At 45.7% G+C, this 25,594-nt stretch overlaps 1 protein-coding gene across 1 annotated transcript in view; it reads left to right on the top strand.

Annotated features, from left to right (window-relative positions):
• SORCS3 (sortilin related VPS10 domain containing receptor 3) overlaps positions 1 to 25,594 on the top strand; it is a 595,228-nt gene that overhangs the window by 162,460 nt on the left and 407,174 nt on the right. The window contains exon 2 of the mRNA XM_065894299.1: positions 14,441 to 14,508. Within this exon, the coding sequence (XP_065750371.1) occupies positions 14,441 to 14,508 (68 nt within the window). The remainder of the gene's footprint in view (positions 1 to 14,440; positions 14,509 to 25,594) is intronic.

Raw genomic sequence — 25,594 nt, 5'->3', positions numbered from 1 at the left:
CACGCAGGCTCAGCGGCCATGGCTCACGGGCCCAGCCGCTCTGCGGCATGTGGGATCTTCCCGGACCGGGGCACGAACCCGTGTCCCCTGCATCGGCAGGCGGACTCTCAACCACTGCGCCACCAGGGAAGCCCCAGAACTCTGGGTTTTGATCAAGTGCTTGTCCATGAGCTTGAGCCTGAGACTAAAATTGACACCCCCTCCCCACTTCCCACCTCATGAACGGGATGGCCCTTCATCTGTTTGGTATTGGGATGCGTCTGCCATGGTCAAATTCTCTGGGCAGCCCACAGGTGAGATCCAAGCAAGCAGTGTGCTAAAGGGGCTCAAGAGGTAACCGGAAATGTGAATGAGGCCAGGAAATGTTAATTGAGCGAAGAAGATTCTCAGAAGTTCAGGCAGTTGGGCAGGAAGTAACACACAGACCCTTCAGTTCCCTAGGCAAATGGGCGAGAACAGGATGGGGCAGAAGGAGCAATTTGGCCACGAGCATGTTTCCAACAATGGGAGGATGCATAGACGCAGGGAAATAACTTGAACACCCATTCCACCAAGCTGGGGCATGAAATGAGGGTTAGACTGTGGGAACATATGAGATGGTCCTCCTGCGAGTGTTGGAGCTGGATTTCAAGCCCAAGCCTTCGAATTAAAATGAAGTACGTTAACTTCCTTGGAAACCTCAGAGGCCTCTTTGACTCCATGCTTTTCTGTTATACACTATTTGCAAATTTTAGCAACAGTTTTCGTAGGGCTCCCACCACCCCCCCTTCTTTCTTTCCTTCTCTATGGCCATTATCTTAGTTCAGATCTCTTATCTCTTATATTGGGACCGTTGTAGTATCCTTCTCACCAGACTCCCTGTTTTTCATCTTCACTGATCCACCCTTCATACCCGACAGTTTTGTTTCCAAAATGCAGGTGCCACCTGCTCAAGCACAGCAGACGTTTCTATGCTGTTTACTGAGTAGAGTTGAAACTCTTTAACCTGATGTGCTAGGCAGAATAGTGTCCTCCCAAAAGATGTCCCTGTCCTGATTCCTGGAACCTGTGAATATGTTAGATTGCATAGAAAAGGGGAGATAAGATAGTAGATGGAAATAAAGTTGTAATCAGTTGCGTGTAAGATAAAGTGATGATTATCCTGGGTTACCTGGCTGGGTCCAGTGTTATCAGAAGGATCCTTAAATGGGAAAAAGAGAGGAAGAAGAGTCAGAATGATGCAGTGTGAGACTCAACCAATCATTGCTGGCTTTGAAGATGGAGGGGGACCAGGAACCAAGGAATGCACGCAGCCTCTAGAAGCTTGAAAAGGCAAGAAACGGATCCTCCCCTAGAGCCTCCAGGAGGAATGTAGGAATACAGCCCTGCCGACACCTTGATTTTAGCCTTTGAAACCCATTTTGGACTTCTGATCTCCAAAGCTGTAAGATAATACATTTGTGTTGTTTCAAGCCACTTTATTTGTAGTAATCCGTTACATCAGCAATAGAAATTTACACACCTAGTAGTTAAAATCATCACTGTCTTACCCCAGCCTGGGTCTCCATCTCCTTCTCCATGTACCTGAAGCTCTAACCTCTGCAGACCCCAGCCCCACCCCCGCCCCCCGCCCCAGGCCTGGAATGTGACAGGCAATTTCAACCTAACTGTGTCTTCTCGTGCCGCATCTGTAGCCTGAAAAGGTTGTTGCCTTCTTCACCTACTAAAAATAAGCCACTTCAAATAGTACCTCTTATAAAAATTTTCATGGAGAGTAATCCTCTACTTCATCCCTGTTAGGGAATCACTCATTTCTGTCACGTGACAACCTTGCTGGGTTACTGTGAGATTCCCATGAGACAATAGGTGAAATGACTTACAACCTGGTGTAAGTCAGAGCGAGTCCAGCTTTCACTGAAGGTAGTCGTATAAATGTGTATCTCTCTGGTTGCACCGAAAGTGTCAGGAACATTGTGTCCTTCATCCCTCCATCCCCCACAGCAATGAGCATGGTGCATCGACCATAAGAGACACTGTGTAGTAATTTGTAGTGTTGAATAGGAGACAGGTTGTGAGAAATGCCAGATCACGGGATTAGGTGATGGGTCATTCACTCCACCCTTGTATACAGGGAATCTGGGACATGCTGGGTACTGTCCCAGGTGCTGAAGATATAGTAGTGAAAAATAGGACAGACCGTTGTGTGGCCCTGAGGCATCTTACAGTCTAGTCAAATCCCTGCTCTTGGTCCCTTGCACTGGTAGCTAGCTCCAATCTGGGGATATCTGCTTATCCCTCGAAAATCCACTTGGTTCGGCAGCTACAATGGTTTGGCTGAGAGCTCTTTCAGCTCCTGAGACCTAAGAGGGAATGATGCCCCTTGACAGGAGTGCGGAAGGAAGGGGAGTATGCGTGCCTACAGGGAGGTCCAGTGGAGACGGACCCTGAAATGAAAAGTGGCAAGTGGGTAGGATCGCACACCAGGCAACATGGGCTTGATGAGCCTGTGATCTTCCCGTTGCTGAGGCTGTCAATGCGTGTCCACACAAAGCAAGCACCAGCGCTCAGGGAGTGCTCTAGGCTTTCATGTCTACATCAGTGAGAGGCCTTGTGAAGCTGCTCTTTATTTTCTGAGCTGCCAGTTGTCGTCGCCAAAGAAGTGACGCGCTCCCTCTTGGGACATGGCATTTTCCTACTCGGGTGGGCAAATGACCTGGTTTGCTCAGAGACAAACCAGGATGGCAGGAACCTAGTATATGACGAGGCCTGAGAATATATCTGGCACATAAGCCTAATCCTCACAGCAGTGCAGTGAAGGGAGTGATACTGGTCTCATTTTCCAGACGAGGACATGGAGGCTCCACAGGGTTAGCCACTTGCCTCAGGTTACACAGAGAGTAAGTGGCAGAGCCTGGATTCCACACCAAGACTGTCTGGGTTAGAGCTTTTGATCTATTACTAAGGTAACAGATAGCTTACATTTGCCTCTCTGTTGATGAGTATCTCTGGAAGCTTCACACTAGTGGCTTTGGAGCCATGGTTTCATCTTTCATCTGCTCACACCTGTTTCTGTCCTTGGCCTCCTCATGAGGGTGGTGCTGGTGGTGGTTGGATGGAAGGAATGATGGACATATAGGAGGGTATGAGCTCAGACTCCTAGTTAATGGTATACTTTGAGCTAATTAACTCTGGTTCTGGTGCGCTCTCATCATGTAGTACAGACACTGGCAGGGAATTCTGAGCTAATTTGACACCCCCCCGCCCCTTACTGGGCTGCATGCTACCTAAATCATTTCCAAGAGATGGCTGTCTCTTTCATTTTCAGTCCCTTAGGGAATGAGAGTGAACGGATTTTTAATTCACTTTTAATGGCTCGTTACACAAAACCAGAACAACCTCCCACTATCCAACAGCCATTTTTCACAAGCTCCTTGTTTCAACAACACTGCATTTTCATTTCCTTGGTCTGCCACTTGCCTTGTTCAGCTACCACATTCTGCAAAGTACTTTCTTAACAATGGCCCCATTTTAAGTAGAGCTACTAATACCTGTTAAATTCTGTATCTCTGATCCCTTCCTTGGATCATGGGGGAACAGACGTGCCCGTGTTTGGGTTCTGACTCCTACCTCTCCCTAGCTGCATGGCCTGGACGGTTCGCTCATCTGGACAATGTGGGTAATGATATCTACCCTTCACTGTGGTTATGCCCATTACCTATGTAATGCACATAGAGCACCAAGCACAGTGCTGGGCACTTTGTCGGTGCTCAGCATCTGTTAGCATCCCCACCTCTGCCCTTTCTATGTTTGTTCTTCTCTTGTCTAAATTACTTAATCAAGTCATGCTTTTGTCTGTAGGTGTGATGTTTTCTTTAGTCTACCTCCCATCAGATATAGGTATATATCTTTGTCCTCTCTAGACGTCCCTAGAGAATACCAACTCTTGAAAACTTAATGCAGTCATACAAGAAGGTTGCTTTCACCATCTTCCCTCCCTGCCCGTGTGTTCCCTTTATCTTACCCTCTTGTGGACATTCTTGAAGTTCTTTCATAGCCATTTTGAATTCTTTCTTCCTAATTTACCTAAAAAAAAGATACCCTTGAAAAACTGTGAAAGATATTCCAGAAAGAAGAGGGCTGGGAATTTCCATTCCCCACCCGTCTCTTATGACCTTACTTGTGCCTCTCATCCTTTATGAGGACAACTTGATCACCCCAGCCCAGACTCATCTTCTCCTCCCTTGAACGCCTATGGCAACACTCTCAGTTCATCGGATGTGTCGTATCTCTGTTAGTTAATAGGCAGCATGTTAATGAAGAGTGTGATAATACTCTTGGATAATAATGAGAAAAACGAGGTCTGTCCTGAAGGAGCACATCCCCTCGTGGTGGAGGTGCATATGCAAAGAGAAGATTATAGTGTAATCTAGTGAGTAGTATACTTGGAGGTATGGGCAACAAGGTAGGGGAGCATGGATTACGGGGGATCCATTCTGTCTTGGAGGACAGGTGAGACACCAGAGTGTTGATGGTATTTGAGCTGGGCCTTAAAGAATGAGATCCTCAGGTGGAGAGTGGGAGAAGGGCTTTCAGAGGAGAGAAAAGAGCTTGTGTGAAAGTGTGGGAGCGTGGAACAAGGAGAAACGTGGGTATTCTGGTGTGGCTAGAATTTAGATGTTATTTTGGGAAAGTGGCTCTAGAAGAGGGTTAAAATGTCAACTGGGGCCAGGTTGAGAAAGATCTTCTATGCTATGCTGAGGAATTTCTTTTTTTTTTTTTACATCTTTATTAGAGTATAATTGCTTTACAATGGTGTGTTAGTTTCTGCTTTATAACAAAGTGAATCAGTTATACATAAACATATGTTCCCATATCTCTTCCCTCTTGCATCTCCCTCCCTCCCACACTCCCTATCCCACTCCTCCAGGCGGTCACAAAGCACCGAGCTGATCTCCCTGTTATGCTGAAGAATTTGATCTTAAAGGCGGCCTGAAGCCACTAGAGATTGTTTGGCAGTAGGCAACAGGATTCCACCTCTGCTTTAGAAAGGTCATTCTGGTGTAAGGATGGAAGAGGGGTGAACGCCAGAAATTAAGTCAGCTAGTTATTTTGAAGGTCTCTGCAGTCATCTAGTAGCTCAATCCAGTGGTCCATTCTTCATCTTTTTTGTCCATGAACTGCCTGCCGCATTTCACACAGCCAATCACTCCTTCCTCCTTGAAACCCATACTCTGCTCGGCTTCCAGAACACATGCTGTCCTGAATTTCCTCTAACCTCACAGATCATTCTGTGTCAGTGAGGGTCCCTGACACTAGGTATTTCTCAAGAAAAGACGTTGAATGCAGGAACTGATTTACAAGAGTGCCGGCAAGGCTGGAGGAACAAGGAGGAGAAAATATAGTTGCTCAAATTTGGTAAGTGCAGAAACTGTTACCCCCTGCCCAGGAGGAGGAAAGGCAGTACAAGAGGCCAAGGGTCTCTCCCACCCAGATTCCTGGGGCTGTGCTGAGCTGTGCAAGCCCTTCATTTCACTGAGACCCAGCACCGCTGCTGTTGGTACCACTGGCTCTGTTGCTGCTGTTGTCTTGTCACTCAAAAACAAAGTGTGAGGAGAGGAGCTTTTCCCTTGTCCACATGTCCCCCGAGTGACCCCACCCCAACTGGCAGAATTGGAAGCCAGATGACAGGAGAGTCTTAGAAATACGCTTCTCAGGGTCCTGGTTACCTGTGATACTTAGGCAGGAAAGTGGGCCGAGAGTGAACATCACAGTCTACCCTTTTAGCTACTCTGAGTGTCCATTTCCATCCCCTATTCATAAGCAGCCTCCTCTCTTCCTGTTGGTTCAGTGGTAGCATGTGAAGCTCAGAATAGCTGGGTATTAGTTTCAGCTTCCAGTTCAATGGAACAGGTGTGTTTTCTCCTTAGGAACCAAGATTTATCAACAGAGCCGAAAGCTGTGTGGATGTGAAGAAAATACTCTGTGATGGCTTATTGCGAGGAATAATGAGAGGAGCGCTCCCACTTTTGCCCCTTGATTCCCAGACCTTTGTATTTTGGCCATTTACTAGTCGAATCCACATCCTAGAAGACAGCACCACAACCTCATGCAGTGCCGGCTTCTAGCTAGATGTGTCATTGAATCTTCGGAAGTCCATCCAATCATTGTATCAGGTCATCTGCTTCTGGCGGATGTAGTTTGTGGGAAGACCAGTGAATTCCATGGACAGGCCCATGACAACACTTCATTTGCTGTGAAACGAGTTTCTTTGTTAGAAGCAATTGTGTGGGATATCATGACAGTGAATAAGGCACTCTGAAATGGAAAGATTTTGATTCTAGCGTATTTACCGCAGGCAAGGAAAGCAAGTCCGAGGAGAAGAAATTGCTTCCTCTATGTGATGGGAGGGGGACAGTGCAATCAACTTGCCACCAGGTGCCATGTTGAGGCTCAGCACTGATTTCTGAGGTTGGCAGATTGGGAACTGCAGTGACGATGCCCATGTCAGCCTCGGCGAGGGGAAGTCCATGGCAAACATAGGCAAAGCCTCCATCTCTGCCACAGTGGCCACCATACACAGGAGCCCACAGGACAAACAGGGGGATCTGGGGAGAAAGGCTTACCGGCCTCAACAGAAGGCCGTTGTGTTCATATGCTTATTGAGAGACTCCTCCGTAGTAAGTACCGTTTGGTGAGTGTTCGCACAGGACACAGACATTCACTGTGCCAGTTCTGAGAGGTTGAAGCACATACTGGTTTCTTCTCATTCCCCGATCTCTCAGTGCTGAAACGCCCCAGCTTTCGATCCTTATCTCTCTACTCTATCCACACTCCATCTCCTGGTGACCTAACCTAGTCTCATGTCTTTAAATACCATCTAATCACTGATGACTCCCCAGTTGAGATTTTTTAGCCTAGACTCTCTGCGCTGAACTCCAGACTCGTTTATTCAGCTATTTGACTTCTCCGCTTGAATTCTCTTAGGCATCTCAAACTTAATGTCCAAAGCTAAACTTCTCAGCTTTCCTCCCAACCTCCTTCTCCTACAGTCTCCATCTCATAAAATGGCAACTCTATGCTTCTAATTACTTAGCCCCAAACTCTGAGGGTCATTTTGGACTATTCTCTTTCCTTCACGCCCTATATCCAATTTGTCAGCAAATCTTCTTGACTCTACCTTCAAAATATCTTCAGATCATGTTTCTTTTCCTGTCCACGGCTGTTGCTCTCGTCTACCCTGTACCATGTTTCACCTGGATGATTACAACAGGATCCTAATTCACTTTTGTCTCCTCGATGCCTCTCTCAACACAGTAACCAGAAGCACCCTGTGAAAACTTAAGTCCTCTAGTAAAATCCTCTAGTAGCTTCTCATCTCACTCAGTAAGAGCCAGTCCTTCACAAGTCCCAGCAAGATCTAAGCCTCCCCAAATTTCCTGGACCTCATCTCCTACTACTCTCCCTGTGTCTCTGCTCCATCCTCATTGGGCTCCTTGCTGTTTCTTGAATATGTCAGGCACATTCCTGCCTCAGGATCTTTGCATTTGCCTTTTTTCTCTGCCTGTAATGTTTATTACCCAGATAGCCACATGGCTTCATCCCTTACCTCATTCAGGGTTTTGCTTGAGTGTCAGTTTTTCACAGAGAACTTTCCTGGGCTCCTTCTATACTGCTTCAGCCTGCATAGCCCTGGACCACGCCTGCATACGAGCACTTGCTCTAAGTGCTGATATGTCCATCATCTAACCCACCATCATCTGACTACTATGTCACTTACCTACTTATGTGTTTGTTTATCTCCCTTGCCAGAATATAAACTCTATGGGGGCAGAGAAGCTGGTTTGTTGTCTTCACTGCTGAATCCATAGCACTTGGCCACGAGGAAGCATTCCATACATATTTGCTTAGTGAATGAATGAAAACATTATGAAGATGATCCAGTGGACTGCAACACATTTCAGAGGACTTGATGTTTGTCTTGCTAAGTGTGGGATGAGGGTGGACTCAGGGCTCATGCTGAGGTTCTATCTTGAACCACAGAGTTGATGATCTGCCCTTCAAAAAAAACAGGGAACGGGATAACCGGTTTGTGAAATTGCATGCAATGGAACAAGATGACAAAGATGATATTTCTTGTACAATTCCTTGTCCTCTCAGCTAGATTGTAAACTCACGGTGGGCAGGGAGCACCATTTATGTTATTCTGAACTTGGCATATACCTAGCACAGTTCTGGATACCCAGTTGGTGCCCAGACATTGTTAGACTGGGGGTCAGTTGGGCTGTGGACTGTAAATATTCAGTTTCTGTTCCCGGTGGGGAGTGACTCATGAAGTGGGAGGAGGGCTCCAGAATTCAGACTCTGCTGAGACTGAAAAATGCACTTTTGTGTACACTCCCCGAGGAGTAGGTTTTAGCATCCTTACTACGTTACCACTGTGAATCACTTTCGGTAAAGAAGGCCACCGTCCATATTCCAATTGGCTGGAAACAAAGAACTGTCAGGTAGGAGCAGGCATGAGGTGGTGAGAGGTGAGGGGGACCTGGAGGGGACATGCATAGAACCCCATGGATTGAAAGGTACCAAGGTTTCAGGAAGGTTTAATGAACTAAAGTAATTTTCCTTCAGAGTAAAATTTTACAGGCACTAAAGGTCCTCATTTCACTGAATGTGCTCACGGGCGAGAGCGTCCCAGTGATTTATGAATTTTCAGATTATGCGTTATCCTTTCAGAGGACAGGAATCCCCCGGGGCTTTCTGCTTTGCTTCTAAAGCGGAAGCTGAGTGCGGGAGCCCAGTGAACATACCGGGTCTGATTTGCAGCCTGCTGTGTTGCAGCTGGGGTCTAGAAGGGGTGGGTATTTTTCAGAAGGAGCTTAGCAACGCTAGGATCTGAATCCTCCTCACCCCATCAGATAAGGATGACTTGCAACCCTTGTCTCCTGAAGGGCAATTATCATATTAATCACTCACATTTGCATAGTACAGCTTCTAAAGCAGGTCAGCTTTCCTTATTTGATTCAAATCAAAAATCCTGTGAGGCTGGCAGGGGAAGGAGAATCATCCCCATTTTAGGAAACTGGAACAGATACTGAAAACGTTAGTAAGTTGGTCAGGCTCGCCCAGTAGCATATGGTGATATTGGGTTTTGAGTGCAGCCCTCTAGTTGCAAGTGCTCTGTTCTTTCCATGCTGCCGGGCGAGCCCCATCCAGGAGGCAGACGGCTGGACCCAATGGGTCCTGTCTTCATGAAATGTAAAATCTTCCTAAAGAAGATCATACATTAAGGGAGAGTATACATTTCATGAAGACAGGCGCCATTTCTCTTTTGATCACTTTATCACCACGGATCCTATGCTGTGTTCGGCATAAGGCAGGAATAGAAGAATGAACGGGAGAGGGGATGTGACAAATGAAGACATTCGTTACTTGGCATTGTGTGTGTCTAAAGATCAGGCAGTTGGCTGAGGGCTGGCCTGAGCACCTGGGGGCAGCAGAAGACATTAGATGCCGGGGGACAAGAAGATTGGAGGTGAGTGGTCAGCAAGGGCAGCACCAATGGATTTTGTAAGAGGCCAGCCATGTCCCTTATTGTCACCTAATTATATGAGTCGCTTATTACAATACAGTCCCTTAACATATATATATAATACATATAATATGTGTGTGTATAGATGTATATATGAACACACAGTAAGCCTTTTGTTATAATATAGTCATCTAATATACAATATATTGATATATATGTAATATATAGTAATATTACATGGTATATGTTTATACATAGTAAGGCTCTTGTTATAATACAGTCCCTCATTATCACCCTCTTCATGCTTATAAAACTTTTTGTCAGTCCATAGTTGACTACAGGCTGGGCTTCCTCTGTCCTTCCTGCACGATTCCATTGTCCTTTGTGCCTTCTTTCTCACCTTGGCACAGCCTGACCGTGTCTCCGAGTGGTTGGTGTCCCCATGTGTTGATACTGCACTCAGCACATGACTGTTCTAGCCCCTAATGGCCCATTCTGCTCTACCTCTGTGCTGTTTCTTGTAACTGAAATGGCACCCTTCTGCCCTGCTTTTTTTCTATCTATTTTTGTCCAGCTAAAATATGAAGGAAAGAAAGAAAGACAGGGAGGGAGGGAGAGATAAAGAGAGAGACCAGACAGGCAAGGGAGTAAAGCTCCATTTCTCTGTCTCCAAATTCTTCATACTTCAAGTTTTGGCTCATGTAATCTTTCCTTCGTGAAGACTTTGCCAACCACATTTTCTGGACTTAATTGCTTCCTCCTTTCAACTCTTATCTCACATTATCTGCACCTCTCAGATACACTTATCATCTCATCCCTTCTTTTACTGTCATTCATTTATAATTCATTCAGTGGACCTTATATAGCACCTGCCATGTGTCAGGTGTTGTGCTAGGCATTGGGGATGCAGAGTTGAATGAGACCTGATTTTTTACCTCAAAGAGGTCACAATCTAACAGACAAGACAGACATATGGAGAAGTCACGTTAATCCAGTTTGATAAAAGCTATAAGAGATGTATGAACAAATGCTCTTCCAGAGAATATGTCTGATGCCAGTTTACAGTTATATGTGCCTATACAGAGGAGCTCTTATATATGTGGCTTTACTACTGTGTGTGCACCTGTACGTGTATAGCTTATATTAAGAGAGAACTTCTATTTACTCATGAATAATTCCAATTTATTTTCATTTCTCCTGCTGTCTAAAATCCCCCTAGGATTTGTAGCCTGTTGGTCAAAGAGAAACTTTTTGACAAAGCTTATTTGACAAACCTGGATCTCCCAATAGTTTGTCTAGTTATTTCCTCATTACACATCTCTGTTTCCTATTTCTTTCTCCAAGAACAAAGAAAACAAAAGTTACCTTCACCCCTGGGCCTTGAGCTCTGTATCTTTCCCCGATTCCCAGAGTCTAGCAGATGTCTTTCTAATTCACATAAGAGGAGCTCAGTAAATATTTGTGGAATTCATGATTGAGTGATAAACTCCTTGAGAGCAAGGATGTGCCCACCTCTCAGTTTGCCTGCTCATTGCCTTGCACACGAAAAGCTCACATAAACATCTGCCGAACGGAGGAGCATTGCATCAGAGCGGAACAAGCATGGTGGAGTCTCATAGCCCTGGGTGGGAATGCTGGCTCTGTCTCTTGCTAGTTGTGTGCCTTGGGGAGCAAATTGCTAAACTCTTAGGACTCACTTTCCTCATCTGTAAAATGCAGATGCTATATTACATCTGCTCAGTCTCAGAAGTGTGTTGTGAGGACTGAGAAGCACCCGGTGTAGTATTTAGCACATAGTAAGGGTTCAATTAATGTTAGGTCCCTGCTTTTCCTTCTTTGAATTTGACTGCCAACCCTCATCTGGGGGTATCTGCTGGAGAGGAGTCAAGTCAGGCTTTGCTGTGGCTCCCAGGGTAGCTCCTCCATCCTTCCTGCACGCCTCATCTATACACTGGTGATTCTTTGGTCACACTCACATCTTCTCGTTCTGATCTCAGTCCTCGCCCAGCAGCCCAGGGCTTGTTAGTGGGTTTAGTGCATCTGCTTTCAGTTTTCTGCCCTGGTAATCCCTTCTTTCTGGTGGCCTTTGGAAGGCTCTGAATGGTGAGAGAAGCCAGAGGTTGACAGGCTTTCTTTCAATCTTGGTTTTCTTTGCTAGGCACAGAATATCTTAAGGCTAAAGGTTACATGATCATGTCTTCATAACTTTATTATTATCCTTCTATGCTGGCTCCAGGGGAAAGGTAGCTTCCAGCCGCAATTCTCAGTGTTTGGACCTTTCCTCTGGGGAATGTTGGGGTGATTTTGTGGAGACATCTTCCTTCTGCATCTCCTATGGCCTGCTTTCTTTGTAAAGTCCACTCAATTTAAAGGCAAAGATGCTTTTAGAGATCAGGATTCCACCATAGTGGAAGGGTGGTGTCACTGCCGCATGGAGTTGGGAGAGGAATCTTGGTGTGGTGGAGTCTTTCTCGAAGCGTGATCCTCTAATAGCCACAGGAAGCTTTCTGGACCCTCCCCAGGATCCACCAAGTCAAACTTGCTGGGAATGGGGCCAGGGAGTCTGCATTTAGCAGGCTCCCCAGTGACTGTTAGTCTCCAACTTTGCTCATGGAATGGGAAGAACTGTGCCCTGGGCGCTTGGTCAAGGCCACACATTGTTGGGACTTGAACTTGAGTCGCCTCCTCTCTCTGTGTCTCAGTTTCCTCATCTGTAAAATGAAGGTAATAGACTAGATTAACACCATCCCCTTCTGAAGACTATGCTTTACTGCTGAAACACCGTTATCTTTCATTGACTCAAAAACGATGATTTGATTTGAGAAGATGGAAGGAAGGAGAGTGATCCAAGCCCTGGGTAAGGAGACACAGACACGTGAGAAGGGCTCTGCATTTTTGAGGGGTTTTCCAGACCCAGTTGTTTGTTAGGCAATCAGTTAAGTAACCTCAAAGCCCCAACATCTCTTGCTTCTTTCTTTGTGGGCTTTGCACTTTTTTGAGATTGTTTGATGTCCCTGAAGGCTTGATGTTGGGAGACAGTGAAGTCGTCTTAGTTGCTCCTGCAGATTCTAGATGGGTGTTCCGATCTGTTTCTAGAAGAGCATAGCTTTGAGTTTCGTTGTCTAGATTTTGGGATGGTCTGCACATAGGCACCCATGTTTTTACATAGGGACTGTGAAAGAAAGACTTCGTCAATGAAAGAAGTAAAATGAAGAGAAGTCTGGTGTGTATGTATGTGTATGTGTATGTGTTTGTATTAATTTAACAAATAGGAATTATCAGCACATTGCTATTTGGTTGGAGAAGGTTTGGATAAGTCTTGTCTTCATTAGCCCCTGCATTTTACAAATGAGGAAACTCGCTATTAATGGGAGAGGCATGGACCACTGAGTGACCATGGAGAACAATGCTTTGCAAAGGATACACGCTCCTTGCAGTTGTGCTATGCTAATAGGACAGGTAGCTTGGTGCCTTGGTACCTATTCTCCTGTTCTACAAATAGCCATGTCATTGATGTTCTTTGCTTGGCTGTTTCTTGCCAACCTACTACTCCCCATCACAGGACACAATCTGAGAGAAGACGTAAGAATCCTCCAGTCATGGCCCTGCAGAGAAGTTGAATGTTGCAAGTCAGCTTTTCCGGGGATTCTCTTTGACCCATAATGGATCTTATCCTGGCCTCTCATTTTTTCTTAGTTTACATAAAAGAGGTGGAAATGGTACTGACTGACCCCGTGGGGTGCTGGATGAGAATAAATCTCAAAGTGAGTGTTTTGTCGTCGGTTAAATGCCACAAAAACGTTCAATATAATGGCTGATTATTTTTCTTTAATCTTAAATGGTTACCGAGAATGGGAAAGTCCCATCTTGGTAGCAGAAATTCATTATCTCGGAAAGAGTTTAATGGGTGCTGTGCAAATGAACTGGAGGAAGTTAAATTGTGGAAGGCGAAGGAGCTGAGAAAAGTGAAATGAGTTGTGCGTTAAATTTAGATAAACACAATTATGTGTAACTGGCTTATCATGCGTGCAGGCAGACACTGTATGTTAGGCACCTGTGTTTTGATTAAAATCGATTCAGGTGCATATGTGCTTAGCATCCTGGTAGATATGGGGTTGTTCCTAAGCCACTGTCTGGGCGCACGAGGCATAGGCAGGGAAACGTTTGAGGTCCAGGTTCCCAGCTGGAGAAGTTAAAAGGGCCTGGGACCAGCCTGGCCAATGGAAGATCATTTCAGAAAACTGCTAACCCTATTACAGGCTGTCCAGCTCTTTGACACATACAGCTTTCCTTCTGGGTTTCTTAGTTTCAACTGGAGTCACGAAAGTGGTCCTGGAGTCCAGTGGAGTCTAATGACCTGCTTACTCCATGGGTGGGACATGGTAGAAGGCAGGTGGCATCAGAGACTGTTGGGGGCTGGGCTTGCCTGTCATTCAAGCTTTTATGGCTTTGAGGCCCTGTGATGGGAACACAAAATCTCTTTGAACCTCTCTGTAGACACAGAATCAGGCCCAGTTCTTTCTTAGCCTCTTAGGTCTACATCTGTAAGTCAAAGTCATCTCCAGATCAAAAGCAAGCCCATCCTCTGATCTCTGGGTGGCCACACGTGTGAACAGAGCCAGCTGGCCTGTGCCTGACCTTGAAGGAGGACAGATGTGGAGAAACAACTGTCAGTACCCAGTTAATTCCTGTTGACATGTTTTATTTCAAATGCAAAGCATTGTCGGGATTAAAATAAATGCTACCAGTTACGGGGGAGCATTAAATTAATAATTTTTTCCCCCTTGCTTGATCCTATAATACCCCTCAACTCCACAGATAAATTCTAAGCCCTCCACTGGGTGATTTGAGATGGACTGTACATTGTTACGCAAACTAAAGCCGGCTTCCTTTTTCTTCTTCTCCTCTGCCCTCCTCCTCACCCCCTCTCAGGTTATACTCATCCTGACGAAGCTGTATGACTTCAACCTGGGAAGCGTGACAGAGAGCTCACTTTGGAGGTAAGTGGGTTGGAGATTCTTACCTGGCTACTCGGGATCGGCTCACGTGAGGAATGCCAGCTAAGCAGTTGGAGAGCTTGTTCTGAAAGCAGAAGATGGTCCTCCTCCTGGATGCCCCCTTTAATGCCCTGGGTGGCACTGATGGCCTCCATCTGCAGATGCCTTAGCACTCTGCTATCTCCCGCGGGGTCTGTCACATATTCTCCCTGGCACTGTGGTTGCTTCTGCGTTCCTGCACCGTCTCCTTTGACTGGATAAACACAAATGTGGGTAGAGAGATCAGAGCACGCCTGGGGAAAGTGGAGGCCGTGGATAAGGGAGCGTGCTGTAGGAGGGATGCTGGCCTTGGCATGAGTCTCGGCCCAAGGACTGTTTCTTGTCCTTTGTGCCTGTAAGATGCTGTGATTCTTGAGAAGCCCGTGATTCTGGGAATAGACACATGTGGGAATCAGGCCCGTGTGATGACGTTTGTGGTCCCAAGCCTTCGTGGGCTTCTTCATCCATAAAATAATATTAAAAAATATATTTTACAACTGTACTGGTATAAAGACAAATATATTAATACTGTATATTAAAACTTGTTTTCAGCCTAAAATACTCATTTTTTTTGTTTGTGGCTTTAAAAGAAATGACAGCATTTTTGTGAACCCTAGGCTCTGTGTCCATGTGCCTGCAGGATAAATCAGCCCTGACGGAAGGCTGGGACAGGGAGAAGGATGTGGGTGGATTAAGTCAGAGAGGGCTTTCACGAAGCCGTGAACCCCGCAGTCTCTCTGGCCAGGGGACGCCTCACACTCACTCCTCCATATACCTCCTCACATGCAAGTTCACGGTCGCCGCCACGCTGCTGGCAGTCACACAGGGCACCGGCAAGTTCCATCAGCCACTCTGAGTCAGCGCTTCATGCTCTGTGCTTATTACCTCCATAGGCCTCAAGAGGGCTGTGTATCCATTCCATTTGCTCTGCCACTTGTAAACACTGGGGAGAACACTGTCACGAAAGGCCATTCACTTGGCTGTGTCTTCATCCCAGCGCCAGTCCTGAGGGTCTGCTGGGGTTTTGGAGCAGGGGGGTCCGGGGCGTGAATATCAGCACGCCTGGCTGCTTCTTCATCTGATCTGTTTGCCGAGAATCAGCCAGAGCCTCTCTCCCGGCGGGGGGAGCAGTCACAGCATCTATTAAATATTTAGGGTTAATTGCTCATATCGATGGAGGCCTGCCTCCATTTGCACAGGATGTCCAAAACCTAATTTTGCTGCTCAGTGAAAACCGGCAGAGGTATAAGTAACCAGGTGCCTTCCGTAGATGAAAGCATGCCTGTTTCCACTCACGTGGGTCTCCTGGGGACTTAGAGCCTCAGAAACCATCCTCTGAGGCCCTGTCACAGGGATATGGTGGTGAGCCTTTAAGCCTGACTCCAGTGCTGTCTGCTTGGCGCAAATAATGAAACCAGAAAAGCCCACGCTTACGATGGGAAACAGCTGTACCTAGCAGCCCATGTTATAGGAAAGGTTTGCTAGTTTTAAAGGTGGACCAGGCAAAACCACGGGGCCGAAGCCAGGTGCTTAATGCCCGTAAGTGACAGAGTGTGTGCCCCACAGTCATAAGAGCCAGTGTATTCACTGGTGTGTGTCAAGGACAGCAGATGGCCAGGTGGCCCTAAGGGCACCTTGATGTCCCATTGCCGGGATTCAAATCACAGCTTGTCCACCCAAAGAGCTCTGTGGCTTTGGGCACTTTACCTAGCCTCTCTGGATCAGCTTCCCAGGGCTGCCGTAATCAAGGACCACAGGCTGGGTGGCTTCAAACAGCAGAAATGTATTCTCTCCCAGTCTGGAGGCCACAAGTCTGAAATCAAGGCATCTTTAGGGCCACCCTCCTTCTGGGGGCTCTAAGGGGGACCCTTCGTTGCCTCTTCCTGCTTCTGGTATCTGTCGGTGTTCCTTGGGGCTGCATTACTCCACTCTCTGCCTTTAACATCTTCTCTGTGTCTGTGTCTTCTCCCCTTCTGTCCCTTAGAAGAACACTTAGCCATTGGAGTTAGGGCCCAACCGGATAATCCAGGATGCTCTCATTTCCAGATCCTTACATCTGCAAAGACACTTTTTCGAAGATGGTCCCATTGCAGGTTTTGGGGGTTAGGACATATTTGGAACGGGGGCTGCCATTCAACCTACTTCACTCTCTTAAGTCTCAATTTCCCTGAATGTTAATTGGAGATAGTACAGATCCCACCTTTGCTCCAGACACAGTGTCCTTGCTGTTACTTGAACCAGCCAGCCTCTTCCCCGGAGCCCTTCCACTCAGCTCTTTCCTGGGTCTGAGCGCTCGTCTTGCAGGGAGCAGGGCACACCCTCACTTCCCTCCTCTCTGCTCACCTCATCAGTGAGGCCTTTGCCTGAGGACTTGGCAGTCCATCACTTGGCTGCATTTTCCTCCTTAGTACCTGTCACCCTCTAGCTGCTAAATATTTACTTATTGATTTATTTATATTCTACTTACACCCAGTAGCATCTAAGCTTGTAGTGAGAGATAATTTTTCCATTTTAATTCAGTGCCGTATCCTCAACACCTAGGACGGCATCTGGCACACAGGAGGTACTTGATAAGTGTTTGCTTGATGAATAAATTCATGGATGGGTTGGTTGCAGGGATTAAATGAAATATTAAATGTACAAACGTTTAGGACAGTTACCCACATGTGGGAAGTGCTCAGTTAATTATAATAATTAATGACTATTACAACCCTGTGTGTTTGTATAGTTTTGTTTGTAAGGATCCACTAATGCAGGGATCCATGGGATGGAAATTGTAGGGCACCAAAGGGATGTATTCTGCGCCATCTGGGAATTAGCACAGATCTTTGGGGGGATGGCAGGGGATAGGGAGGGGAGAAGAGTGATTTATAATGTTGTTCCTTCTGCTGATTGGGGGGAATTGGGATAGCAGTGGCTACCTAGTCAAAGACATTCTTTTGTAGAAAAAATTCTCTGAGCTGGGTGCTGGAATGATGGGCAGGATGCGAGTTGGCAAACGGAAAGTGGAAAAATGCCCCTTGCACAGGGCAAAGTCCAGGCAAGGCTGGGCTGCAGGAGATAAGGTGGCCCGGGAAGGAGGCAGGGGAAGCAGCTGGGTGTTGGACCAGGTAGGGAGGGTGGGGGGACTCATCGAGTTCACAGAAGGGGTCAAATCAAAGGCAGTTACTCAGAGCATAGAGTATCGATAACAGGGTATGTATGGTGTGACCTTTCAGGGATTTGAAAACAACTGGTGGCTATTATAGGCTTTCCCTCTGGATAAATGTTATGTGGATGTATTTTTGTGTCGTGATTCAGAGGGTTCACAGGTCTGATAAAGCCCAGCTTAGGAACCCCTGCAGAGGGTGTGATTGAGGAAAGGGACTGCTCCTAAACTTTGTGGGAATTATCCAACTTCCTGGGGCCTCACAGGGTGACTTCTTACTTTTTATTGTCTTCCCTACTCATCCCCTAAAGACCTGTGCCCTTGTCCTCTTTTCTATATTGCTAATGACGTATTTTACAGGTAGAGCCTAGAGCGCTATGGTCTTCCTTACTAACACAGTGAGCGGAGAAAAGAAGCTAAATTAAACACACACCCTTTCATTTTTGTGATTCAGTCCAACATGCCTAGCCAAGTTGAAATTGAATTTGGTGATTCTTCTTCAATTTTCTGTACAGCAGAGGCGCCTGGAGCAACAGCTGTCATGACAAGATGATGCTCCCTGCCAGGTTACAGTATGACATAATTATTTGTCTCACTGAATTAAGAATTGAAAAGCCATCTACTTCTAAATAGACAAAAGACCGTTTAAAGGCATTCTATAGTGTAGCAGTAGCGTGTGCCCTTGTGACCCTCTTTCTGGAACTCCTAGGTGCCAGTATACTGGGGGTGGTCAAAATTTTTTCTCTCCACCCACACGAGGATGGTTGCGTAAATCGGTCACCTAGCACAACCGTCTGTTGGCATCCGTTAGTCAAAGGACATTTTACGTATAGGACGTCAAGCTTGTAGAATTAATGAGGTTGGGGACTGACTTTTTAAAAAGACCCAGGGCTTCGCTTTCAGGGTGTTTTCTGTCCATAGTGTGTCAAGCCTGGAGACTATCCATCCATCAAGAGTGATACTGGAGACCGACTCTGTTAGATTTTATAGAAGCCTGACCCAAGGAGGAGAGATGGGTCAAGGTTGGGAGGCTCAGCATCAATCAGTTGCCTCCTATTCAAAGTATTTAAAAGTGAAAGCTCTGGGACTGATGTCCTGGGTTCAAGTCCACACTCCTCCACTGAGCCACTAAGTGACCTTGAACATGTTTCTTCGCCTCTCTGTGCCTCCATTTCCTTATCTGTACAGTGAGGGTTATACTCGCACCCACCACGTAAAGTTGTGAGTCTCCATTGAAATAAAATATGTAAACTGCCTAGAAAAGTACCTGACATGCAGCGCCCATGTGGGAGATGCTCAAGGAGAGTTAGTTGTCATCATATGATCCATGAGTAATTGAGCTGCTTCTCTCTGCTAGTTCCTTTACCTGAGCTGTCTTGTTCTATCTTTTGCAAGAAACTTGAGAGTCGAATATCACTGGCCCCAATTTACAGATGGGAACATTGAGCATTACAGAGGTTAAACAACTTGCCCTGGATCATGGAGCTAACAAGTAGGGGGATCCTACTGACTCCTGAGTCTGTGCTCATTCTACCCTGTGTGCTGTGTCTGATGTTGGGTGAGAGTGGATTTATGAACTCCTTCAGAATAAAATGGGTAGGAGAATGGGATGACATGGAAAGTGGGAGAGGGAGAAATTCCCAGAGTGGGAAAATTGCTCTAGAGTGGTTGGGCTGGGATTTCGACTTCTAGGTTAAAACATTCCTTCTGCAATTGAGATGGATGCTCTGTGGAAATCTGTCCACAGAAATAGAAGAGGCACCACAAGAGGCTTCTACCAGCCTCCTGAGGACAGTTGTGCTGGTATCTTTAGGAGGGTGGGGTGCAGAACATACCTAGAGTCCTTAGCACGTGGTGCCTGGAAATGATACATTTCTATTGAGAGAATGTTCCGGAGTCTTCTCCTTTTTGTTTTGTTTTTTGTTTTTAAGTAATTTTTATTGGAGTACAGTTGCTTTACAATGTTGTGCTAGTTTCTACTCTACAGCAAAGTGAATCAGCTATACGTAGGCATATATCCTCTCTTTTTTGGATTTCTTCTAGTCCAGCGCTGTCTGATTAGAAATATATGGGAGCCACATAATTTTCCAGCAGTCAATAATGTGAAAAGAAACAGTGGAGATTAATCTTATTAATAATTTTTCTTTAACTGAGTTAAATAGAACTATCATTTCAATAGACAATTAATAAAAATAATTAATGGGCTATTTTGCCTTAGAGTTTTTTTTGGTAGTAAGTCTTTGAAATCCAATGTGTATTTCACACTTAAGGGCATATCTCAGTTTGGACCGGCCACATTTTGAGTGTTTAATGTTAGTTAAATATGGCTAGTGGATACCATAGTGCCCAGTGGAGGTCTAGTAACCTGTCTCTCACATATTTTCAGTTCATTTGGGGGGGATCGTAACTTTTTTCACCTTAGAAATGCATATCTGTTTCATCAAAGGACAAGAGGGAAAAAATTCCACCGGTTCTGGAAGGCAATTATTTTATAATGTTATGGTACTGGGAATGTGTGCAGTGTCAAAGGCTGACCTGATCCATATTAAAACTCTGATCGTGGGCTTCCCTGGTGGCGCAGTGGTTGAGAGTCCGCCTGCCGATGCAGGGGACACGGGTTCGTGCCCCGGTCCGGGAAGATCCCACATGCCGCGGAGCGGCTGGGCCCGTGAGCCATGGCTGCTGAGCTTGCGCGCCCGGAGCCTGTGCTCCGCAACAGGAGAGGCCACAACAGTGAGAGGCCCACGTACCACAAAAAAAAAAAAAAACTCTGATCGTCTAAAAGGAAAGGAGGACTGTGGAAATCTGTCCACAGAAATAGAAGAGGCACCACAAGAACTTTTAAGTCTTTGAACTGTGATTCTTGGTTAATCTGAAATAATCATGGCTGTTGAGTCAAAGAGACTGAGGGTGAGAAAGGATCATAGCAAACGTTCTCTTTGAGCCCCAGAAACTTATTGTTTCAGAGATAAGGATGTGAGTTCAGGGAGAGGAAGACACTTTGCCTGAGTTTCCTGGATCAGAAGTCTGAGATTTAGAGTGCGCCCTGGCTCCTGCTCGTTCCTGATCTCCTTCCGTAAACTCACACATCCCCTAAATGGGAACCCTGGAACTGGATAGAGACAGCCCTCTTCTTTTTTAAAATTGAATTATAGTTGATTTATGATGTTGTGTTAAATTCTAATGTACAGCAAAGTGACTCAGTTATACATATATATGCATCCTTTTTCATATTCTTTTCTATTATGGTTAATCACAGGATATTGAATTTAGTTGCCTGTGCTCTACGGTAGGTCCTTGTTGTTCATCTGTTCTACATATAATAGTTTGCGTCTGCTGATCCCAAATCCCACTCCACGCCTCTCCCACCCCTCCTCCCCCTTGGCAACCACAAGTCTGTTTCTCTAAGTCTGTGAGTCTGTTTAGAGATAGCCCTCTTCTTTGCATCTCCTCCATTCCCAGCTGCAAATAGGCCACTGTTATATGGTGTACAGGCACCATGGGGCTCAATGGCTGGGTCACGCCCTCTCTCATTTCTGCGGCAACAGCATGTGGCACATGCTTTGGGGCCATCTTCATGTCCCTTTGCACATATGGGTGTGTGCATCTCTGCCGAGTTCGGGGGCATTCGTGGTCCTTAATTTGGGAGCAAGGGCGCCACTTTTCTTTGAACGTGGTACCTATGAAAAGGTTGATTAATCCATTGCTTGAGGTTTTTGAGTCTTTAGTTTAGAACATAAGTCACGGCGGGGACTGGCAGATCACTTCTTGGACTCGGTTCTATATGTCTTAAACATTAACACTTAGACTGATAAACAAACACATTGCCCTCCCCTAAGAAATTGTTTTTGGGTTTCCCTGGTGGCACAGTGGTTGAGAATCTGCCTGCTAATGCAGGGGACACGGGTTCGAGCCCTGGTCTGGGAGGATCCCCCATGCCACGGAGCAGCTGGGCCCGTGAGCCACAACTACTGAGCCTGCGCGTCTGGAGCCTGTGCTCCACAACAAGAGGCCGCGATAGTGAGAGGCCCACGCACCGCGGTGAAGAGTGGCCCCCGCTTGCCGCAACTAGAGAAAGCCCTCGCACAGAAACGAAGACCCAACGCAGCAAAAATAAATAAATAAATTGATAAACTCCTACCCCCAACATCTTCTTTAAAAAAAAAAAATTGTTTTTAAGATATCATTTTCTCGAGGTAGATGAGCTGGCAAGCGATCCCCAGCTTCCATCTGTCCATCTCAAGCACTAGTCTTTAGTAAAGGTCCGTGAGAGGCCAGCTTCTGATCGGGTGCGATGTCTCCACGTGAGCTTTCCCCTGGAATTTCTACTGGATTGGGGTCCTCACAGAGCTAAATGAATTTGCAGTTGTCTTGGCGTAAGAGGAACCAGGAATCCTTTACAGTGGGTGGTACCCCTGCATTGCTACATTACCTCAGTTCCCTCCCCCCACCTTACTCCATTTCACCCACCCGCAGCCTGGCAGTGTGGGAGACATTCTGCTCTTGGAAAAGCAGCGAGGCTTCTCAGACACTGCTCCTGTATGCCTGGCCTCAGGACCTGCAGCGCAGGGGGGCTTTAGGTAGAGGGGTTCCTGGTTAGGGTCCCACTTCCTGGTCACATCCTCCTGGATACCTTCCCCGACCCTCCTCCCTGGATTGGGCGCCTCTCCTCTGCTTACCACTGCTGTCTCATCCTTACACTGTGGTGTTCATTTGTTCCCAGCCTGGGAGCCTCTCGCAAGCAGGGACCACGTGCTCTTCCTGCTTCTGGATCTACACTGCCCGGCACTCGGGCTGCACTAAATAAAGGCTAAAAGAACTGAACTGAAGTACGAATAGCCCCGAAGCAGTCCCAGCCCCAGCCCCGTCTTGTCCTGTTGCTTTCCACGTATTGAGTTGTCTATCCCCCTGCCACTGGGGAATCCTGTAACTTTTCATCTAGTTTGCAAGCTGTTGTCTGGACCATTTATTTCCTCCTCTAATTGTTCTGTCAGTGACCTTTCTGGGAGACCTTTGGATTTATTAATTTTTTTGTTTGCCAAGAAAACCCTGATAATAATTGCTAAGACTTCCCAGGAGTTATTAGTTTACAAATTTTAATGACATTCATGATTTATTTATGTGCTTCCCTCCCTCCACAGCTGTTCACCCCAATTCCTTGGTGGAATTCCTGCTGAATCTGAGTGAATTAATGGAAACAAAACTGCAGATTGGAATGACATTTTTTTTTCCTAGGCTGTTAATTAAAAGCTTTCCATCCTATTCGCTAGGCTCTTCATATGTGAGGTCCCGAAGGCTGGGCAGGTACAGGCTGTGAAATCCTCCCTCTAGAACTGGGGCCTTTGTCTGTTTGCTTTCAGTGGTAAAAATCTGGTGAAAACTCCTGAATTGGTCACAGAGCATTCAGATGAACAGATATTAACTGAGCATTCATTATGTAAGCAGTCCTGTGCTCATTGCTGGATGATGCCGAATAAGTATGTCATGACTGCTATCCTCGAGGAATGTTTAATTCAGTTGAAAGGTAAGATTAACGCATATAGGAAACAATGTCAGGCATATGCAAGTATATATGTATGTATATGCGAAACACATCGCATTCTGTGATGAGTGGCCCGACTGTAGAAATACTTACATTTTTATTATTAGCACACCTCATTCCGTGAGGATGCAGAGCAATTCCAGGAATGAATTAGAGAAATGATCAATGTGTCTCATGTATTTTGTTTTGCTGTTTAATAGAAAACATCTTATTTCTCCATTAGGGTGTGAAACTTTTCAGAGGAAAGACTGTTTCATGTGAGAACTAGTAGTTTCCACAATTCTCAGAAACACCTGGTGACAGATGGGATTGAGTATGTGTAGTGGTTGAAGAAGTGGGTCCTGAATTCAGATCGCCTGGATGTGAATCCCAGATCTACTGCTTGCTAACTGTACCACCTTAAGCAGTGTTTTCATTTCTGTAAGCTTTGGTTTACCTATCCATGTAGTGGGATGATAGTAAGACCTACCTCATGGAAGCTTTGTGAGGTTTCAGTGAGATAATGCGTGGAATGCAAAATGCCTACTATCTAGTTAGTACTTAATGTAATAATTATTATTTGTTCGTAGGCTCATATCCTCCTAGCCCAGCAGCTTCTACCAGCCTCCTGAGGACGGTTGTGCTGGTATCTTTAGGAGGGTGGGGTGCAGAGCATACCTAGAGTCCTAAGCACGTGGTGCCTGGAAATGACACATTTCTTTTGAGAGAATGTTCCGGAGTCTTCTCCTTTTTTTTTTTTTTTTAATTAAGTTTTATTGGAGTATAGTTGCTTTACACAATGTTGTGTTAGTTTCTACTGTACAGCAAAGTGAGTCAGCTATACGTAAACATATATCCTCTCTTTTTGGATTTCTTTCCCATTTAGGTCACCACAGAGCCTTGAGTAGAGTTCCCTGTGCTATACAGTAGGTTCTTATTAGTTATCTATTTTATACATAGTATCAATAGTGTATATATGTCAATCGCAATCTCCCAATTCATCCCACCCGCCCCTTCCTCCTGGTATCCATACTTTTGTTCTCTATGTCTGTGTCTCCGTTTCTGCTTTGCAAGTAAAATGACCTACACCATTTTTCTAGATTCCACGTATATACGTTAATATACGATATTTGTTTTTCTCTTTCTGACTTACTTCACTCTGTATGACAGTCTCTCGGTTCATCCACGTCTCTACAGATGACTCAATATTATTCCTTTATATGGCTGAGTAATATTCCATTGTATATATGTACCACATCTTCTTTATCCATTCCTCTGTTGATGGACATTTAGGTTGCTTCCATGTCCTGGCTATTGTAAATAGTGCTGCATTGAACATTGGGATGCATGTGTCTTTTGGAATTATGGTTTTCTCTGGGTATATGCCCAGTAGTGGGATTGCTGGGTCATATGGTAATTCTATTTTTAGTTTTTTAAGGAACCTCCATACTGTTCTCCATAGTGGCTGTATCAATTTACATTCTTACCCACAGTGCAAGAGGGTTCCCTTTTCTCCACACCCTCTCCAGCATTTATTGTTTGTAGATTTTGTGATGATGGCCATTCTGACCGGTGGGAGGTGATACATCATTGTAGTTTTGATTTGCATTTCTCTAATGATTGGTGATGTTGAACATCCTGTCATGTGTTTGTTGGCCATCTGTTTGTCTTCTCCTTTAGACACTCATCTGTGCTTGGCAAAAGGGAAAGGTTAATATATTTCTTGGTTTTCCTACATCAGCTGCAGCTGCTGCTGATTTGGGGTATAGGATGCCAAGCACCGTCTGATTTAAGTTCCCCTAACACAGGGTTGAGTTAACTCATCCATTGCTGGAAATTGTCTTTCTAATGCAAGTATTGGGGGAGGTAAGCCCATTGAAGAGCTTTGTCCTTCCCAAGGAATTAACATGGAAGGCAGGGTGGGGTCATCCATGTTTCTCAGATTTGGTGTAGCCTCAGAATTACTTGTGGATTTTGTTAAAAAATCTAGATTCCTGGCCCCTAACCAAGAGATTCCAATTTGGTAAGGCTGGGTGTTACTTAGGATGTATACTTTTAAAAGCTCTGTGGTTGGTTCTGATTTTCAGGTCAGATTGGGAGCCACTGAGCTCAGAGGAAGCTTGTGTTCTAGGCCCATCTCAGTTGCTAATTGATCGAATTACTCATGCCATCCTTCTGTTTCCTCATAAAGGTTTTCGATGAAGTGATCTCAAATCCCTTTCAACTCCAAGTCCACAGACACTACTAACCTGGGAAATCAAAAGGGGAACACACACAGGATTTATGGTGCCCAACAGATAACCTTTTAGGAGCTAAGAGCCCCGCTTGTGCGAACGTCCACCCTCCTTAAGGAAAACTAACGTGCTGTTTGTTCACGGATA

Source organism: Phocoena phocoena, chromosome 16 (genome assembly GCF_963924675.1).
Source record: "Phocoena phocoena chromosome 16, mPhoPho1.1, whole genome shotgun sequence".
NCBI lineage: Eukaryota > Metazoa > Chordata > Mammalia > Artiodactyla > Phocoenidae > Phocoena > Phocoena phocoena.
This window is presented reverse-complemented; position numbering and strand designations above follow the sequence as displayed.